The sequence below is a fragment of the Aspergillus saccharolyticus genome (assembly GCF_003184585.1).
Source record: "Aspergillus saccharolyticus JOP 1030-1 unplaced genomic scaffold BP01scaffold_23, whole genome shotgun sequence".
NCBI classification, from domain to species: Eukaryota; Fungi; Ascomycota; class Eurotiomycetes; order Eurotiales; family Aspergillaceae; genus Aspergillus; species Aspergillus saccharolyticus.
In genome coordinates, this window is record NW_020290633.1 from 386,168 (window position 1) to 405,384 (window position 19,217).

General features: G+C 53.0%; 7 protein-coding genes and 1 non-coding gene across 8 annotated transcripts; 4 read left to right on the forward strand and 4 right to left on the reverse strand.

Annotated features, from left to right (window-relative positions):
* Nucleotides 1-799: 799 nt before the first annotated feature.
* BP01DRAFT_92186 (uncharacterized protein) lies at nucleotides 800-2,262 on the forward strand. Its single transcript, XM_025580232.1, has one exon. The coding sequence runs from the start codon at nucleotides 949-951 to the stop codon at nucleotides 2,140-2,142; it is 1,194 nt and encodes a 397-aa protein (XP_025429984.1). The 5' UTR covers nucleotides 800-948; the 3' UTR covers nucleotides 2,143-2,262.
* A 339-nt stretch (nucleotides 2,263-2,601) lies between these two features.
* On the reverse strand, nucleotides 2,602-3,991 carry BP01DRAFT_358173 (urease accessory protein UreD). The gene has a single exon (XM_025575373.1). The coding sequence runs from the start codon at nucleotides 3,929-3,931 to the stop codon at nucleotides 2,834-2,836; it is 1,098 nt and encodes a 365-aa protein (XP_025429985.1). The 5' UTR covers nucleotides 3,932-3,991; the 3' UTR covers nucleotides 2,602-2,833.
* A 929-nt stretch (nucleotides 3,992-4,920) lies between these two features.
* On the forward strand, nucleotides 4,921-9,104 carry BP01DRAFT_393076 (cohesin subunit IRR1). Its single transcript, XM_025578207.1, has 2 exons — nucleotides 4,921-5,648; nucleotides 5,712-9,104. Exons 1-2 carry the CDS (start codon nucleotides 5,120-5,122, stop codon nucleotides 8,927-8,929), a joined length of 3,747 nt encoding a protein of 1,248 aa, XP_025429986.1. The 5' UTR covers nucleotides 4,921-5,119; the 3' UTR covers nucleotides 8,930-9,104.
* A 1,204-nt stretch (nucleotides 9,105-10,308) lies between these two features.
* BP01DRAFT_92216 (karyopherin alpha) lies at nucleotides 10,309-12,621 on the reverse strand. Its single transcript, XM_025580233.1, has 3 exons — nucleotides 12,162-12,621; nucleotides 11,373-11,882; nucleotides 10,309-11,312 (listed from the first exon to the last, which is right to left on the reverse strand). Exons 1-3 carry the CDS (start codon nucleotides 12,396-12,398, stop codon nucleotides 10,404-10,406), a joined length of 1,656 nt encoding a protein of 551 aa, XP_025429987.1. The 5' UTR covers nucleotides 12,399-12,621; the 3' UTR covers nucleotides 10,309-10,403.
* A 267-nt stretch (nucleotides 12,622-12,888) lies between these two features.
* On the reverse strand, nucleotides 12,889-12,961 carry BP01DRAFT_t208. Its single transcript has one exon. It is a non-coding gene; the product is annotated as a tRNA-Thr (tRNA).
* A 129-nt stretch (nucleotides 12,962-13,090) lies between these two features.
* BP01DRAFT_322439 (telomere-binding alpha subunit central domain protein) lies at nucleotides 13,091-15,580 on the forward strand. The gene is made up of 4 exons (XM_025572762.1): nucleotides 13,091-13,572; nucleotides 13,645-14,563; nucleotides 14,646-15,012; nucleotides 15,086-15,580. Exons 1-4 carry the CDS (start codon nucleotides 13,303-13,305, stop codon nucleotides 15,375-15,377), a joined length of 1,848 nt encoding a protein of 615 aa, XP_025429988.1. The 5' UTR covers nucleotides 13,091-13,302; the 3' UTR covers nucleotides 15,378-15,580.
* Nucleotides 15,581-15,685: 105 nt separating this feature from the next.
* On the reverse strand, nucleotides 15,686-17,630 carry BP01DRAFT_322442 (CCCH zinc finger protein). The gene is made up of 4 exons (XM_025572763.1): nucleotides 17,278-17,630; nucleotides 17,078-17,221; nucleotides 16,696-17,004; nucleotides 15,686-16,593 (listed from the first exon to the last, which is right to left on the reverse strand). The coding sequence occupies exons 1-4, from the start codon at nucleotides 17,350-17,352 to the stop codon at nucleotides 15,751-15,753; spliced, it is 1,371 nt and encodes a 456-aa protein (XP_025429989.1). The 5' UTR covers nucleotides 17,353-17,630; the 3' UTR covers nucleotides 15,686-15,750.
* Nucleotides 17,631-17,980: 350 nt separating this feature from the next.
* On the forward strand, nucleotides 17,981-18,908 carry BP01DRAFT_366999 (putative translocon-associated protein, alpha subunit; the record flags this gene model as incomplete). The annotated part of the gene is made up of 3 exons (XM_025576433.1): nucleotides 17,981-18,052; nucleotides 18,138-18,568; nucleotides 18,626-18,908. The coding sequence occupies 3 exons, from the start codon at nucleotides 17,981-17,983 to the stop codon at nucleotides 18,906-18,908; spliced, it is 786 nt and encodes a 261-aa protein (XP_025429990.1).
* Nucleotides 18,909-19,217: the final 309 nt, after the last annotated feature.

The window sequence follows — 19,217 nt, forward strand, 5'->3', positions numbered from 1 at the left end:
GGCCATTTGGAAGTTGTTTCTGTTCCGGTGAGCGAATTAATGGCGTCTATTCTCAAATTTGTAGTAGTGTAGGCAGCAGATATTCATTCTCGCCCATCTTTTCATGATCCTCTCAGCTCCCTGTGATCGAGTAAATCAGAGTTTGGTCACTTCCTCCAATGACAGCCTCGCTCGCCGCACATGGCCCTGTCCGATTTAGCCGTGAAGGACTTCACTTTAAAAGACAGACATCAATGATCGGCTGCTGTTGCAACAGGCGGTCATGGAGAGACTCTTGATTTGAGGTTTCTCTTCACCTACACCTACGCTTACATTGATTCACTCCGGTGGTTACTGTACCTTCTTTGACTACTTCAAACGACTGCAACTACTCCTCCCCTCCTTCCCTGTCCACCACAACTTCAACTTTGACAACATTCTTAGGATAAGACAGGAGAAACATCTACAGCATCCCTTACCTCAACTCTCTTCGTGTATCGCTGTCGATACACACACAACGGACCTGCCATGGCATCTTCGCTGTCCGCATCTTCCCCGCATTCTTTCTGTTCCTCGCCGCCCCTGTCGCCCTCCACCGAGTGTCTTTCCTCGATGAACCACCAGCCCTGGGCCAGAGACCTCCACGGCGACACCAAGAGTCCCAGCATCATAGTCAGCGAGTTCGATTCCGAGGCCGACCTGGAGCGATCCCCGGGGTTTCATCGCAAAGATCGTCGACCCTCGTGGTGGAGACGGGGACTGGGTCTTATCGCCGCCGTGATGGTTTCGCCCAGCGATAAACAGCGGGCCGAGGCCGCTCGTCCTTTGCTTGGCTCCTCTTCTTCCTCCGCCGCTTCGTCTTCCTCCACTCTTTACCGCAAATCTCCCAGATCCCCCAAATCCAGACTGCTGCGTCGCTGGCTGCTCTATCCCGTCGCCGGATTCTTGATCATGCTGTAAGTCTCAGAGATGTCAATGCCAAACAAGATCACCCTACTCACCCAACCCCACAGCGGCATTGTGCAATTCATCTCCATCGTCTGCGGCATAGTCATCGCATTCTTTCCCAGCGAGCTGGACAGTCTAGCCGAGTGGTGGCAGTCAAGTCGGACAAATGCTGCCATCGATCTCTCCCACTGGCCCACCGATGCCTCGCGAGACATCATTCCCGTGGCCTGCCACTCGCACAACGACTACTGGCGTCCGGTCCCATTGTTCTCCGCCCTCCAGGCCGGCTGCATTGGAGTCGAGGCAGACGTCTGGCTGTTCGACGAGGAGCTCTACGTGGGCCACACCACCTCCGCCTTGACCCCGAAGCGCACCCTGCGCACGCTATACATCGATCCCCTCCTTCGCATCCTCGAACAGCAGAACCCGCTCACCGATTTCCACCCGCAACTCCACCGTCCCCTTCAAGGCGTCTTCGACACCGATCCCGCCCAGAGCCTGACGCTGTTAATCGACATCAAGACTGATGGCCAGGACACCTGGAACCGAATTGCTGCACAATTGACCCCACTCCGGGAGCGCGGCTACCTCACCTACTTCAACGGCACCGACCTCATCCCCGGCCCGATCACCGTCGTCGGCACCGGCAACACCCCCTTCAGTCTCGTCACCGCCAACACCACCTACCGCGATATCTTCTTCGATGCCCCTCTCAATCTACTCCCGGAGGAGGAGGAGGACAGCAGAGACACGGACCCAAGCAGCCCCTCCTCCACCAGCGAGCAATCGCGCGACCAACTACCCCAAACCCTGAGCACCACCACCACCACCGAAGAGGACAGCGACCGGACCCGGCCGCCGCCGCCACCCGCCGCAAACATCGGCCAAGGCCTCTCGGGCGTCACCCCGCAGTCCGAATCCTTCGACCAGACCAACAGCTACTACGCCTCCGTCTCCTTCAAGAAATCCATCGGCTACCCCCGAGGCTTCCGGCTCTCGGCCCAGCAGGTCGACAAGATCCGTGCGCAGATCCGCGCTGCCCACCGCCGCGGCCTCAAGGTCCGCTACTGGGGCGTGCCGAGCTGGCCGCGCAGTCTCCGGAACCACCTCTGGGCCGTGCTGGTGCAGGAGGGCGTGGATATCCTCAACGTCGATGACCTGCAGAGCGCGACGAGGCAGGATTGGAGACCCAAGTTGTCGGATTTGTGGAGTTAGCTCCTCGCTTGATTTTGATTTCTTTTGTCTTGAGATTCTGAAAATGACGAGCTAGAAATTTTCTTTTTTTCTCTCTACCTGGCTAGGTAAGTGACTAGATAGTTATTATGCAGAAATGAGTGGGGAGAAGACAGGGAGAAGGAAAACATTCTGTGCAGTTTGGCTCGGATCTTGGCAACGGCGTTGAGTTTGGCTTGGCTTATTCTTTGCTTCCTTTTTCTTTTGTTTGTGTTTTTGGGATGAAGATCTCCTTCAGTGATACCCTATCTTTGATGGCAATGAGCCCTTTTTTTCTGATCTCGGTTGGTTTGGTGGGCGCATTTGCAGTTGTTGATGCTTCCGCGGAAAAGGACTACAGTCGATTATGGATATCCTCGGGCTTATTTACGCGTGGATTCCCTGCCGAGAGGGGACGGAGACTTAGACTACTTGGATGCTTGTTTTAGATCGCTAGACACCAGAACTTAGACAGAGAACTAAACGGAGAGACTTGATCAAGTGTCATTTGTAGCAGTTAGCGAATTCCGGGCTTGAACTCGCGCTTAGCTGCTGAGAAACCTTGTTTATGTTCCCAAGGTAACAACAATCTGGGTATCATTTGACCCACTTGGTGGGTCATTGGGTGAATCAGACACAAAGAACAAAAACGCTTTTGAATGAAAGAAAAAAGAAAAACACAATAGAAGAAGACTCATAAGCAGAATAATGCCTCCTCGCCAAATTCCGCGTAGACGGACCCTTCGTCCCTCAGAATGGCCCCGAGCCAGTCCTTGGCGGCGGCGAAGTCCGGGGCGCCGAATTTGACCAGCACGAAGCCCGCGCGGACCCGGGCCGCCGTGAAAGTCACCTGGGCGTCGAAGTTGGGCGTGGGTTCTGTGGCGGCGGAACCGCTAGCTACCGCAGGCGAGGAGGACCAATTGCGGGCTCCAATGCGCGGCAGGGAGGTGAATCGGTCCATGAAGAAGGTGGCCAGGCGCTCGAACACCGGGCCGTAGAGGATCAACGTCCCGACGACGCCGTGGGGATGCGTCCGTTCTCGGATCACATTCGTGTGCTTCAACAGCTCGGGGTCTCCTCGTTCCAGCTGGGCCTCGTCCAGCTCCCGGTCGAGGATGAGCGAGTCGCGGAGCAGGAGCTTCCTCTTGCCCGACTCCTCGGTGGTGGTCCACACCTCGTTCTTGCCGCGCCAGAGGTGAAAGTCCCACGCCTCGCCGCGGGAGGCGCGGCCCTGCGTTACCCAGTCGAGAATGCAGAGGCTGCTGCGGCGCGGGTTGTCGTTGCTGGAGGTGGAGCCCTCCACGGTAAAGGTCTGCACCTGTTCGTAGCGGCTGTCCTGGTAGGGCACGGCGGGGTCCGGGAGGTAACAGAGCGCAGCCTCCTGGCCAACGTGCACGTTGAGCGTTTGACTGCTCTTGTCGGAGAGGAGGGGCTTGGGCGTGCCGCGCTGACCCTTGACGCTGGCGTTGGGCTCCGTCTTGAAGATCTTGGTGCTGCCTTGCGGAGTGGTCACAACCATGCGAGTCCGCGGCTCGAGCGTGATCGAGACATTGATCTTGTCCCCGGGCAAGAGCCCGCCGCCGTAGGTCAGGAGGTAGAGGTGCACCGGTTGCGAGGGGCAGGTCAGGGCGGAGGATTTGGGGACGAAGCCCGGCGTGCGGGTGAGCAGTTTGAGAGGGTATTTGTAGGTCAGCGTCGTCAAGGTCGGATTGGAGGGGGGCAGCAGAGAGAGGACAACTTTGCCCTCCCCTGGCTTCGCTATCGAAGACTCAAAGGGGGATTTTATTGGCATGATGGTGTGGCAGTTGTGGGCAGTGGGGGGGGGGTTGGTGCGGCGGCAGCGGCAGTGGCAGCGCGGGGGGGGGGGGGAAGGATGTTTCAGAGAAAGAATGTGTCTTCTTGGATTGTTCTTTTTTTTTTCTTTTTTGCGGGGAAGCTTCCGGGGAAGGGGAAAGCGGGAAGAAGGGCTAGAAAAGTGAAGATTAATGGAGAACAGAGGAAAGAAAAGAGAAGGTCGTCGATCCGTCAGGCTTTAACAGCATGGTCTCTCTCTTTTCTCTTCCCCCGAGCAATTGGGTTTTATATTTGGATCAATCTCAAAAAGCAAATCCACACGACCAAGGGGAGGGGGTTGGCGTCATGCGACGTTGAGTTGGTCCTATTTCCCTTGGCCCTGCAGTGTTTTTGTAACTATTCCGGTGGAAATGGAGCTGGAGAGCCTTTGTTGACGAAAGAGATGCTGTAGATCCAGCACAGCTCCAGTTTAGGGACGGTTGAAGACTGCAAATCCTTCAGCAGAAGCGGGGTTGGATTGACATGGAGTGACTGAAATTGATTGAAATTGATCCCGTGAATGAAGCCACCGTCTGGAATTCTTCTTGGCTCTCCAGAACCAGAACCGAAGCCAACAAAATAAAATGGAGCCTGTGAGGCAGAGCCCCTGTTTTCATTACGGCATAAAATATCCCCAACCTCCACATTTGCCTTTTTGAGATTCTGCCCTTTGTCTCCGCCTTGAGCACCAGATATAAGCCTCAGGCATCTGTCAGGCACCCACCCTCCCTCCATCCTTGCCAGATCAAGCGCGTCTTCGTCGTCTGTTTCAACTCAGTCCATTGATTGTTATTCAACATTAGTGACCATCACATCACTCTTCCCCTACCCCTCCCCCCCTGCTTCATCTTATTTATCCTCCGCCAGTCTCCCACTTAAATCACTCCCCAACTTCTCCTGCATTACTGTTTCCACCGGCCCGCCCAACCCGAAGGTGCCAAAACATACACGCGCGCGCAATCCCGGTGCAGAAGCCCAACATCGCGTTCCCCAATTCCGTGCCGATCGAGCATCCTTCCACTCAACATTCCAGTACGCTCAACTACCTTGCGCCAAATCCACAACTTCGCGGGGCCTATTTACCTCCACCTCAACTGACAATGCGTGTGCTCCAACTACAGTGAATTAATCTCGAGTCCCGACAAGAATGGAGACCGAGTCGCCCCTCTCTACGCCCCAGCCTGGTTTGGCCACCCAGAGCGATGCCTCCCCCTCAACCGATCGGAGAAAATCTGGCCGCGTAACGCGCAGACCTGAACTCTACTCACAAAGCTACAGCGCCAGCAATGGTGCGACGACCAGTGGGGCTAAACGCAAGCGGACCGCGACCGGCGACAGTAACGATGAGGACGAAGAAGGCGAGCAGAGCGACGACCATGCGTCAGAATCCGACGACATCGACTCCCCCGATGAAGAGCCTGACGAGGAAGAAATCAGAGAGAAGAGGCGCGCCGCGCGCAAGGCGTCCACGAAAAAGCAGACGTCTGGTGCGTCACGCTCGAAGTCGACCAAATCTCACTCGGCGCGATCCGCCAAGAAACCCAAGGTCGCTGCTACTGCTGGCAATGGCATTGGCCGTCAGCTGGCCTTGCGACCGGCAGCGAACGGCAAACGGCCGCGGCCCAAGCAGATGAAGGCGCGGTTAACCATGGCCGCTCGGCAAGGCGGTCTTTACGGTAAGCGGTTCAATGTCCTAATTGTCGGGCTGTCGATGCTTGGCTGACACGGTCGTTGCATAGCGGAGATCTTCGGAAAGGGCCGTGATGTGGAAACGGTCGCAGCGGAGTGGCTTACCTCATACCAAGAGGATCAGTCGGAGGCCTTGACTGACCTAGTTAACATGATGCTCAGGTGCTCCGGAACCGACCTTGATGTTGATACTCTCGACATTGAGGACGTGGACAACGCCCCGACTCGGATCGCAGACTTGGCGACTCGGTACGATGCGGTGGGAATCTCGGAGTATCCCCTTATATCGAAATCCCGGAAATTGAGGTCTTTTCAACCCGTCCTCGAAAGCTTCTTCATGGCCCTGACCCAGACCCTGCATCACTCTTCTGTCCTGTATACCGACCCGAACTTGTTTGAAAATCTGCTTGTCTGGATTGCCGGATTCTCCACGAGCCGATGCCGACCATTCAGACACACGGCAGTCGTCATATCCATGGCAATCATGAACGCCTTCTGTGATCTCGCCCGGGAGCTCACGACTTTGGTCTCAACATCTCGCAAGCAACTCGAAAGTGAAAAGAAGAAGAAGACGGTGAACAAGGGAAGAGCCGACGCTATCGCGTCAGCTATAGAAGACAACGAACAGAAGATCGAGTTGATCGATGATGCTCTGAAAGATTGGTTTAATATCATCTTTGTGCATCGGTACCGGGATGTTGACCCCCACATTCGCACCTTATGCATGATTTCTCTAGGACGGTGGATACGCACATATCGTGAATATTTCTTCGAAACTCAATTTCTCCATTATTTTGGCTGGATTCTCGCCGACGACTCTCCTCAGGCACGCCTCGCCGCCGTCAATCAATTGCGCGATATCTATGGGAACAAAGACAATGTTGCGGGGGTACGAGGATTCAACCAAAGTTCCCGGCAACGGTTGGTCGAGATGGCCGCTCACGATGCAGAAGTCACAGTGCGTGCCGCCGTTATTGAGCTACTCGACCTCGCCCGCGAGATCGGGTTGATCGAGCCGGCCGATATCGACACTGTTGGTAAACTGGTTTTTGATAACGAGGCGCGCGTGCGTAAAGCAGCTGGCCGGTTCTTCGTTGCCAATGTTGAAGACGTGTTTGACTCTACTCTGGAGGAACTCGGCGAAGAAGCGAACGAACTATTTGGCGACGAAGATGAGGATGACTTTGAATCACCAAAGCGTTCTTGGATCAAGTACAAGTGCCTGGCCGACATCCTTCAAGCTTACGACAACCTGGAGACCGAAGAACATCGAGAGGAGCCTTCAACCCCACCACGCGACGCCCTCCTGGGCGCCTCAATGGAAACCCGATTCGTTTTAGCTACAGAGGCCATCTATCCCCACTGTAGTGACCTCTCTCAGTGGCAGTCTCTAGCTGGGTATCTCCTTTACGATCATTCTCAAATTCCCGACGAAGCCGCAGAGGATGACACCGCCGCCTCGGTCCGACAAGCTTACAAGATGCAAGAAGGCCAGGAAGTGATTCTCCTTGAGGTCCTATGCAGTGCTGTGAAGCTGCGCGTTCTTGATATCGCCAAATCTGACATTGACAAACGAGGCCGAAAAGTCAAGGCACTGACCGATAAGATCCCAGAGTTGCAGGAAGAGATTGCGCACAGCCTGGCACAGATTATTCCACAACTTCTGAATAAGTTCGGCTCGGTACCAGAGGCTGCCACTGCTGTCCTTAGACTCGAGCATCTGGTTGATCTTGGCAAGATTGAAGACATTCAAAAAGATGCAGCAGCGTATACCTCCTTGTTAAATGACATCAACAAGCAGTTTCTCACTCACTCGGATCGGGATGTTCTGGCTGAAGCCAGCATCGCATTCTTGCACGCTAAAAGTTCTGATGACATGCGGGAGGCTTTGGAGGGCAAAGTCCAGGAACTATGGGACAATATGATCGACACTCTGAGTACATTGTCTCGGAAGGAGGAACTTGCGGAGGGCAGCTCGATAGCTCCGGCCACTCTCAACGAATTGATCAATACAGTAACCAGAATCTCCAATCTGGCCAGCATCATTGACTGCACTCACGTTCTGGAAACGATGCCATCCACCCGGGCCAGGGGAAAGAGTAAAGACTTTGCGGAGGCTCCGTTCAATACCTTTCTGCACCTTGTCGAACGTGGTCTTCGTGCAGAGGAAGATGACGAAGAACTGGCCAAGGCGGAAACGGAATTGGTGGTCAACTCTATTAGGACGCTACTTTTCTACTTCATGTGGAAAGTCCACTCATTGGTTTCGACTCTCAATGCCGGCAAGGCAGCCTTCAACACCGCGTTCTTCGAGGCCTTGACCAAGGGCCGTGAGATGTTCGTTGCAGCGTTGACTGCTATCATGAAGCGTCGCTCGGGTCTAGACGAGATCCGCTTCTGCGCAGCCACGACCCTGTTAGACCTCCAGACCTTATTCGGCACCCTCCGCCATGCTGGGCTAGGCGTAGGCAACGATGAAGACACCATCTTCCAGACGCAAAGCTTAGTCCACGAAATCGGGGCCGAGCCCAAAGCCTTGATCACCAGGATCCACGGAATCGCGGAACGGACTTATGCCCGGAAAATCCGCGTGATGCTCGAACCCGCCGATGATGACGAGCCTTTGTCCGATGATGATATTCAGAGAGCACCGGTAGACGAGGATGAGGAGGAGGAAGAGGAGGAGGACGCCGATCAACCTCTTGACGATGAGCGTCTCCGATTGAGCATCCTGGCCGAGCAGCGGCTGTGCGAGCTGACCGGAAAGATCGTCCTTGCAATTGTAGGCCGCATTCTTGACGCATCTGGCTCGGATCAGGGACAATTACGGAAGCGACTCCTTCACCATAAGGCCAAGCTAGGCCGAAATTACCGCGAGGTCCTGGCCTTCCTTGAGGACCGCAAGCCTAAGAGCGCTACTTCACGAGCCACGCCCGCGCAGTCCAGGGCGAAACAATCCGCCCCTGCCCGACCCGCCGCTGAGAAGTCCCGCAACGGTGGCTCAACTAGCACCAACGATAATAAACTGCGTAGCAAAAACACCGCCAAATCCGCAGAGAGGATACGAGACGACGATGAAGAGCAAGCGGTAGAGGAAGAAGAGGAGGAGGAGGAAGAGGAAGAGGAAGAGGTAGCAAACGAGCACGGCTCCGAAGACGGCGAAGACGATCTCCGAGCCCGAGGGCTCGTTGAGGAAGCAAACATCGACGATGAGGATGCAAACCCGGCTTCTGACCCGGACGATGAGGACGAAGTCATGGGTGATTGAAGATGAGATTGATCGTGTGTTCCTTACGAATAACTGCCCCCGCTCCTAATGTTCTTACTTTTTCCCTCTCCTTCATGTATGTTCATATTTTCATCTGCTACCTTTTTTTTTTTTACTTTCTGTCTGGAAGGCAATGTTCAGAGGCAAAATCTCTCCGGGTTTTTTTTTTCCTTTTGTACTGTACCTTCACAATTGTCTGGTCTTGTCTCCCTTTCTCTGTGTATGGTTCGATACGGTAGCGTAGTTTGATATCATGTCTGACTCTGACGTTTGTCTTCTTCTTCTTCTACTACTTCTTTCTTCCCTATTAGATGCTTACAGCACAGTAACTGTAAGGTGGGTGGCCGTTCCTGCACTATTTTTTTTTCTCTTTCATCTTCTCCACTTGCAGGAGGTGAGGTTGTTGTAGGTGGTAACAATGTTCGATCGTGTGCTGCGGTTGAGTGATTGGGTGAGTGTGTAGCGACTGGGTATATTGTGGTTGGTCGAGTGCTGGAGTTGATCTCGCTGGGCATCTTTCGAGAAGTATACATGGTTTGGTGAACATTAAAATCAAGTAAGTGAGTGGTCTCTATTCCAAAAGTCGTCATCTCCTTGATGTGTCGAAACCAGTGCCTCATGTTGGCGCCCAACTCTTACTAAAGAACTGACAGAATGCTGCACAGCTACAAAGGCAAATCAAACCAGCTACCTGACTCTACGAGAACGTGGCATATTAAGAGAAAAAGAGGAATTTGAATTTTCTGACCTAGAGCGCGGGGGGTTTCCCCGCTATCGTCTCTGTGCGGAAGACAGATATACCGCTGAACCACCGATCCCTCATTCCAGGGCTACAGTCCAACTGAGATGTCACGCAGGCACGGGAAAGCTGTATACGGCTGGCAATATATCAATCTCTTGGTTCAAATCAGAGACGGACGAACCGCCCGCGTTCTAGGCCCACAAAAGAAACGAGATACAAGAGCCGAGGGCAGGGAAATGAAAAACCATCCAGGAGAAACATGAACATGAAACCGAAAAGGGGGGACAATGAGATCAGGTGCGCCGGTGTATGAGGGATGCTACGGTAATAGTAAAGAGAATTGGGGAGGAGTAATTGGGGGAGAGTTACATGATGGTGAATCTTGTTTATCGTGAACTGATCAAAAATTGGAATGTGTTGGAGGGTTGTGGAGGGGGGGCGCAGATGTCGGAACCTCGAGAGTAGCAGAAGAAGGGGGAAGCGTGAAATGAGAAGTGGACATTCGGTGTGGTGCGAGTGAATCCCCCTGAAGACTCTAGCATCAGAGAACCTGAGTCCAGAGCAGCCACAAAAGCTCAAGAAACCAGAGCCTTCACGCATGCGGAGGTTGAGGGATTCACAGCGCAGCCTTCAGAAGGCGCATGTGTGACAGATCTAGCGATAAGGCATAGAGTTGACATAAATACACCAAATCGTTGAAGGTTCAGATTAGGCATCAAAAGAGTCTGTTCTTTACATGTCCATGGAATCACCACCGTTGGCGAAGTTGAAGCCGCCAGGCTGCTGTTGCGTCGTGCCGAGGGCGAATCCGGTCTGTGTTTGCTGAGGAGCGACCTCATCGATATCACCAGCCTCGTCCTCATCGGAGAAGTACTTCTCAATGATGTTGTACGCCTTCATGTAGATCTCCTCATTGGCGTTGTTCTGGCAATCGTGGATCTTCTCCATGCCACCGGCCTCCTCGATGAACAGGGCGTAGCGGTTGACACGAGCATCACCAGACTGCGCAGCCTCCTTGTCCATGTCACCAACCTTGAGGATGTTCTCGAGGCCATCCAGGGCAACCTGGATGATCTTGTTGTCAGGGCAAGCAAGGAGATCGCACAAAGGCTTGATGCATCCCTGGGTAACGAGGTAACGGATCTGCTCGGGCTTCTGAAGACCACCGGAAGTGGCGTTGGAAATAGCCCAGCAAGCCTCCTTGCGGGTCTTGAAGTCACCGTTGGCGAGAAGGTTGATGAGAGGAGGAATAATGCCAGCATCGACAACAGCCTGGATCTGGGTGGAGTTGCCAGCGGTGATGTTGGAGATAGTCCAGCAAGCTTCCTTGCGAATACCATCCTTGGTGGAGCTCAGAAGGGAGAGAAGAGCGGGAAGAGCACCGCAGTTGATGATAACCTGAGTCTGAACATCGTCACCGGTCACAATGTTTCCAACAGACCGAAGAGCGGGAGTCTGAACAGAGGTCGAGGCGTGCATGAGAAGCTCAACGAGACGGCGGGGAATGCCGGCCTCGATGACAGCCTGGATCTTGTCATTGGCGCCGTCAGACAGATAGGAGATGGCCCAGCAAGCATCAATCAAGACTTCGTCATCAAGCATGTAGATAAGCTTGGCAAGAACGGGAAGAGCGGGGGCGATCTATTGGAATGCGGGTGTCAGCGCGAAACTCTTTTTTTACCTAGTTTCAGGTGAACATACCGTGTTCCAGTCAGGCTGGGGAGTCTTTCCACGGCAGAAGTTGCTCAGGGTCCAAGTGGCATTGCGGAGCATGCTCAGCTTGCGACCATCGTTGATCAGGTTCAGGAGGGGACGGAGAGCACCAGCATTGAGAACGAAGTCACGGCATTGAGGGCTGTCACCAGCAATGTTACCGAGGGCCCAGACGGCTTGCTCGCGCACGTCGGGCTCGGGGCTGCTCAGGAGCTCGACGAAGATCGGCACGGCACCGGCCTCGATGACCACCTGAGTTTGCTGGGCGGAACCGGAGGCAATGTTGGTCAAAGCCCAGGCAGCTTCGAATTGAACGAGAGTGTGAGGAGAACGAAGGAATTCAACGAAGCGGCTCACGACTCCAGTCTCAATGACGCGCTCGATAGGAGGATTGCGCTCCTTGGAAAGCAGCTTCCGGAACTTGGTGGTGGCCTGAATCTGCTGGTCGATCTGCTCGGAGAAGACGCCCTTGACCATCTCCGGGAGTTCAACGTTAAGCTATAACGGTAAGTGTTAGCCATTATGAACAAATGATTTAAAAAAAAAAATTGCACAGCTGAACGCGGTAGCGGGGAATGTCTTGTTGTTCGCCGATACGCTCTATCCGACTCAGCGTCGACTTTGCGGGCAAAGCGGTGAAAAGCTCATTGCTCCATAATGGAGAAACAAAATAAGCTGCGACGACGCCACCGTTTGTAGCAGATCAAGCACGCGAGCGACAAAACATGGAGCGACAACCGATCGGAGCCAAGCAAAGCATCAGGAAGAAAAGCTTACCTCGCTCTCGATGGCACTGGCCTCATCGTCACTCTCAGCAGCGGCAACACCGCCACCTACGCCGATTCCACCATCACGAGTCTGGATACCTCTCCTCTTGGCCAAGTTCTCTTCTCTCTTCTGCTTGCGAATTTCGACCTGCTGCTCCTCACGACGACGACGGAGTTCATCAGGCTTGAATTGGTTGCGGGCCTTGAACTGGGTGCGGCGGTGCTCGGGGATATAACGTTCGGCCATGGTTGCTTAGGACACAGGAGGGGTGAAAACAAAGCTCACAGATGAGTGATAAGCTAGGAGCGAGGATGGGGAGGGGAAAGAAGGGAAAGGAGATGGGATCGGGTAAATTTTTGAGTGGAGTATGAAGTTGTAACCAGTGGGGGATGGTTTGACACAAAGGGATACCAAGGGAAAGCGAGCCTTGGGCAAAGAAGAGATGGAGCGCAAAGAAAGAAGAGTGAAGTCGAAGGAGGGGAAAAAAGTGTTGATGCTGCGGGAGGTGGGATTGGCCTTCCAGTCACGGGATGCGCCGCTGATTTGCTGCTTGCGGCCGCCGTCCTCTGCAAGCGCCACTTCCGCCCAAGCGATCTCTGCCGCCGAGGGGCTTGTGTCGGAGAGGAGCAAGTAATTGGTCGAAAGCTTGAGACAAAACAAACACCCTTTTCAGGATGAAAGACGCTGAAACCGAAGATAAAAACGGTCTAGAGGGGGGAAAAAATAAATGAATGTTTGCTCACACTCGGACTCGAACCGAGGATCTCAGCATTACTAGTGCTGCGCTTTACCATCTAAGCCATGCGAGCCATGTGCTGATCAAGCGACAACTATTGGATAATATGCCCTTTACAAACTGCTCATGATTAAAAAGCACCCACGGAACCGCGTCGCGCGTGTTATCACCAGGTCGTTTTCTAGCTTCCTGCTTTACAACTTTTGTCACAAAATGAGCCTCAATGCTTGCAGATCCCAATTGACCTATTGGTGATTACGTGGCTCTAAGCAGGATCTAACTGACAGACTAGACTAACGATAAGTAGTCGAGCAACCGAGTTGAAGGCAGTCAATGAGATCTAGTCCATGATCATTATATTTTGGCATGGCTTAGATACGTTTTGGGACCTAAATATGTCTGAAGCCAGTCAACATGCCGGTCAACTTCACGCCTAGATTAGTGGATGTCGCCAAGGCGCTCGCGTCGCCTGGCAATGTCAACATCATTGGGGTTGTGGTCGACGTGATGCCTGGCGTGTGGAAGTCCAGGGGCAGTTCTACCTGCATCACCTTCACAATCAAGGACTCAAACCTGGAAAACGGTCACACATGGGACGGGCTGAAGGTCAAATACTTCCGCGACAACGAGGATGCCCTGCCGCCCGTGCAATTGCACGATGTCATCCTGCTGCGCAACTTATGGGTTCGTGATCCTAGGGGGTCTCAAATGCTCTCTTTCTCCTTACTCAATTGACACTCACAATCATTGCTGTAGGTTCGCTCACTGCATGGAGGAACCCTGGGAGTGGCCGCGCAGGATAAGGACATCCCATGGGCCATTTTCCGTGCGGACCTGAATCCCATGGCTAGAGCCTCGCCCATCTGTGGGCCACAGCCTTTTGAGCCTGATGCGGCCGAGAGGAGGATAGCCGTGAACCTGTTGGACAAGGTCGCGGGGATTCATAGCTTCCGTAAGGCCTCAGTGGAAGCCCGACCTCCGCCGTACCATGTGGTGCATGCCTCGGCTCCGAACTCCAGGTCATACAACCGCAAGAAGTTCTGCCTCATCAAAGATATCGAAGAGATGACGTTTGTCGACTTGGTCGGAGAGGTGATCAAGATATACCCCAATGATAGCGACAAGGCCTTGCTGTACCTGACGGACTACACGTCCAACAAAGATCTGCACGACTACTCCCCGGACACCGGGGAGGACAACGGTGAAGGCTGCGAAGGGGACACCTTCAACTACCAGCGACGATTCCGGAAGAAGTGGCCAGGGCCAGCGGGTCAGCTGTCTCTCGCAGTCACATTGTGGGAGCCGCACGCCGGCTATGCACGTCAACATGTCCAGGAAAACGACATCATCCTACTCTACAACGTCCACATCCGTAAGAATCGCATCAACGGGCGATTGGAAGGCGTCGTGCACACCAATAAGACCAACTCCCATGCCGCAAACGTGGTTGTCGTGCAACCACACAAGGATCCGCGCGCCCAGCAGCTGCTCGACCGGAAGACGGAATACTGGGAATCGCACTCTCGCAAAAGAAAACCAGCCGACGAAGACCTCCCCGCCAAGGCCCCCAAGAAATTCAAGTCAAAGCCACGGAAGAAGGAAGCCCCCGAGGAAGGCCAACAGACTCTGGCCCCAGCGGTCACTAGCCGCAGCCGCTACGAAGCGAACTCCAATGGTCAGTCCATTCTTCTTCGAGGGAACTCATAATATCCAAAGGCAAAGCAGGATTTTTTAACAGACAGCCCTCAACGACACAGTACGCGCCGGCAACCCGTCCGTTCCCACTCGCAGTCTTGAAGCCATTGTCACCTCGGAAGAGCACCTTAACCAGTCACCGGACAACATCGAATACCGCTTCCCATTCCAGAACTTCTGCTATCGATCGAAAGTTCGCGTCGTCGACTTTTTCCCTCCAAACCTGGAAGACTTCGCGGTTGCTAAGACTCGAGACTCGTCGAGCGAAGCCAGCGACGGAGAAGATAGCAATTTCACGACCTGGGAGTGGCGCTTTTGTCTCTTGGTCGAGAGCGTTCCCCCGCCTCCATTGGGCCAGACAAAGCAACAAGTTAGGCTGTTCGTGTCTGGCGCTGAGGCGGTGTACCTCCTTCGCCTTGATGCGGTAGAGTAAGTTGTCACCATTGATCGCCCTCTTCATGCCTGTCTGACACTAATACTGTACTTGAACGTCATGCTTCAGCCTGAGAAAGGATTCGGTCGTCTTAGGGAACCTGCGAGAAAAACTGTTCCATCTCTGGGGAAACCTAGAGGAACTCAAAAGAGAAGCTAAGAATGAAGGAGCTGATGGGATCCTGCAAGGTTTGGGTGCGTTATCTCAGCAACCATTCAACTGCTGCATTAAAGAGTATGGTGTCAGGTGCATGCATCGCGCTATCACAGTCGAAGAGAATATTGGCGTGGGATGTACTCAAGAGGACTGCTTCGGCTGGGAGAGACGGTTCGCGATGTTTATGACCACAATAGATGCCTGATGGGTTGAAAGTGGCGCTTCTTGTCTACTTTGGACTTCCATATATCGTCTTCATGATGCCTTGGTGGTCAAATTTTAATCTGGCCCTAGGGTTTCTATCCTTCACATCTTGGCTCATGGCGCCCACCACCATGTGGCTTGTACTCATTTGACTCACAAAGCCCTACTGTTATGTTGAGTACATTACAATCTATCGAGTTCAGCAGACTAAACCGCTCCGTATATTGAACCCGAAGTGGGAAATGCTGAATCAAGACGGGCTCATTTTGAAGGGGAACCCATCATAAGAAAATGATATCCCCAAGGTCAGCACTTCAGACTGGCCAGAGAGAAGTACAAAGAGAGAAAAAAAAAAAGGAAAGGTAACGACTTTTTCAAATGAACTTTTTTGTGGGCAGGCCCAAGATCTTAGTCACCTTCACGATCATGGTATCAATGCCATGCGCAGCTGGCTCGAACCGACAATTTGAGCCCCAGTGACACTCTTTCTGGCCGAGTTCACTATGAGGGCATCGATGTTCGTACAAACAATCGGGGTCGTCGCACTCCAGCCCATAACGACAAGGTATCATGCGGGCAATGGCTGCCAGGATTACAAGTTCGCTTTTGGTCAGTCTGCGCGAGTGTTCATGCTGGCAGTCATCCGCGGGACACTCGCCCAGTAGATAATAGAAGTTACACAACTTCAGCTTCTTGAGGCGACTCAAGTCTTGTTGGTTGATATTCTTCAGGTTAAGCTTGTCCACCCGTTGGCCGTACTTGTTGCGTTCGATCACCTTGGGCCGTGTGGGCTTGGCTGCTTTGGAGCGGACTACCTGGAATCCCCCTTCTGGGCTGGACGGTCTGGAGGAGGCAAGTGATATCGATGTACTGGGGTTGGTAGATGCATTGTTCACGGACCGCGGGGATTGTTTTGGCTCTGGCATGGGCGATGGAGTGAGCTCCGTGCGGGGCTGTGTGGCCACAGCAGCTTTCCAGGGAGACCATATGGGGAAGATCTTTGAATCGCGAAAAACGTCCGTGCAGCGCATAGTTCTGAAAGATGACTTGATGACATCAAGGTTCCCTTCGAAGGGCAATGCTTCGAACAGAGTGACCCGTCCCATTAATTCCCTGTCTTTAAGATTGTCTCCAAGGACTTGGATGAAGGAATCCTCATCTGCACAGCCCAGCAAGATCTGATGGCAGTGACAATTATAGAGGTTGAGCGCAAAAGCCTCTGAATAAGGTTGAATATATGAGTTCAGCGTGGGATGAAGGAGAGGCGGAGCAAAGCGAAGCTTACCTGCAATCTTGTCGTGCGCAATGTGCGCCCCAACGCCAGTATCCACGATGTCCATGGAAGCATAGCAACTATTGAACCCGCGAATGAATCCCTCCAGCAATGATGAATCTATTGTGATGCCGCCCCGGATGCAAGTCTCGCTCAGTCCTCTCACATTAATGTACATCCTTATCAAAATATTAAGGTCCTTGACGGTGGGGAGTTGATTTGCGACATAACCCTCAAGCTCGTCGTGTAATTTCTCCGCCGCGAGTTTTCCCCCCTGTGCGCCTTTCTTGAGGTATTCGTCCTGGAATATGAAGCTAGATCCGTCAAGAAGACCAATTATGTAGGGTTGGCGGTTCTAGAGGTCGGAGAAGATGAGTGTCAGCACAGACTGTAGTCATGGCGGGAACTATATAGTAGTATAGACCCACCATTAGAAGTTGGAACCGTGAAACCTGGCCCATCAATTCCATTTCACTTAGCTGAATATCTCGATTGAAGAGCTTCTCACGCTCATGATCAAGCTTCTGTTGTTCGTTTGCATCCTCAAGCTGCGCCACCCGCTGCAGGAGTTCCTATGCGCCAAAAACGTGTCAACATGATGTATACAAACATGGAAGCTGGTATATACCTCAATCAGCAGGTTCTTTTTCTGTTCAGTGTGAACTAGATTTCTGTAGCGATCGAGATATGTAATAGCCGTCATGATGCTTCTTCCAGCAGGAATGTAATATGAAGCAGTAGTGGTTCAGATTGGTTGTGCACTGGACAATATAACTAAGGAGGATATTTGGAAGAAAACAAAAACAATTGGTGTTATATATTATAAAAACGAGCTATAATCCAAGCAGATGAGATGATGAACCAATTATATACTAATTATCCACAGTTATTTCTCAGAGAAATTCAGAGGAGGGGGAAGAGGAGGAAGGAGAGAGATTCACTCCTGTACAGGGGTTTGTAGACTAAGAACAAACGGTGAGGAGCTGCACTGGCAGGCCACTTATCTGAAATAGTGAGTTGGTGCAGTGAATACCTAATGATAGAGTACAGGACAAGCGCGGCTCGGCAACTGGCGGGCGGCTGGCAGATTGACAGATGGCTGGTCTGACCGCCTTCTGTCCTAAGAAGCTCAGCTACTGCTGAGTCATTCATGTTGGAGGAAAGCAACCGAAATGCCTACGTGGAGCAAACCCCCTTCCATACACTCATCGTCAATCCTCCTCCTCTTGTTCTTCCTCTTCCATCTTCCTCCACTACCTTCACCCCTCCGCCTCTCCTTTCTCCCTTTCCTCTCTTTTGGTCTTCCTATCTACACCTGTAGCTGTCTCACAATGGCTCGTCTCGGTTTCTTGTCTCTGGCTCTCCTCTCCGTCCAGGCCTTGATCGGCGGCGGTCTCGCGGCTGTATGTTCTACCTCCATCTGAATCCGGCTACGCAATTTGCCTCAATTTCAATTGACTGACACAATTCGTTTTTCGCCTATTCTAGGATGTTGTCGAGAAGGAGGAAGCCCCCCAGACGCCCAACCTTGCCGTCACCGCGCAGACTGCATTCCCTGCCTCTGAGTTCTTCGGTGTGAAGCTAGTCAATGGCCTCCCGACCCAGGCGCTGATCACCTTCGCCAACGATGAGCCCAACCCCGTGACGGTCAACTTCATTGGAGGTTCCCTGTGGTCCTTGGATGAGGAAGACAGCCGCATCGTCCGCAACCTCACCACCCACCGGTACAGCCTCGAGATTCCCGCCGGGGAGCAGGAGAGCGTGAACTTCAACTTCGCCACCGAGATGCATCCCCAGGATTTGAGACTTGAGCTGGCTTCCGTTATCTCCGATGTTGATGGCAACGTCTACACTCTCTACACCTACAACAGCACCGTCAGTGTGGTTGAACCCGAGACCAGCATCTTCGACCCTCAGATGTAAGATTTCACAGTGCCTTCATTTGGATGAATCTTTATTAACCTCGCCGACCACAGTCTCTTCCTTTACTTCTTCCTTCTGGCCTGCTTCTCTGGTGTCGTCTACTTCTTCTACAGCGTCTGGATCGCCCCCTACTTCCCCCAGAAGCGTCGCACTGGCAAGGCCCCTGAGGCCAAGAAGTCGACTGGCGTTCCCAAGAAGGAGGAGGTTCCCGTGGAGGGACCCGCTGTCACTTCCGCAACCACCTACAATGCCGACTGGATCCCTGCTCACCACATCACCCGCCCCGAGGCCCGGAAGGTCAAGGGCAGCAGCTCCCGGTCTAAGAGCCGTGCTTAGATTGTCTTTGGCGAGAAAGTGAATGGCGACCGTGTAAGATGAAGCTGCAGGGAAGGATTCGATACTCGCAGAGGGGACCTTGAGTGGTTCTTTCTGTGAGTCTGAAGACAGGGCAAGCAGTAGACACGCATGATTGCTGAAAAATGCTATCAGTCAACTGTTAATCCTGTATTTCAATTTTGCGTGTACATTTATGTCCACAATGATATAGGCAATTGAGGCTTTTGCAAGTTAGCCTTCAGGGGTCTAATAGAAACGCCCTGGGATGACCAATGAAGTTAACTTACGACAAGGGTGGACCAGACACCC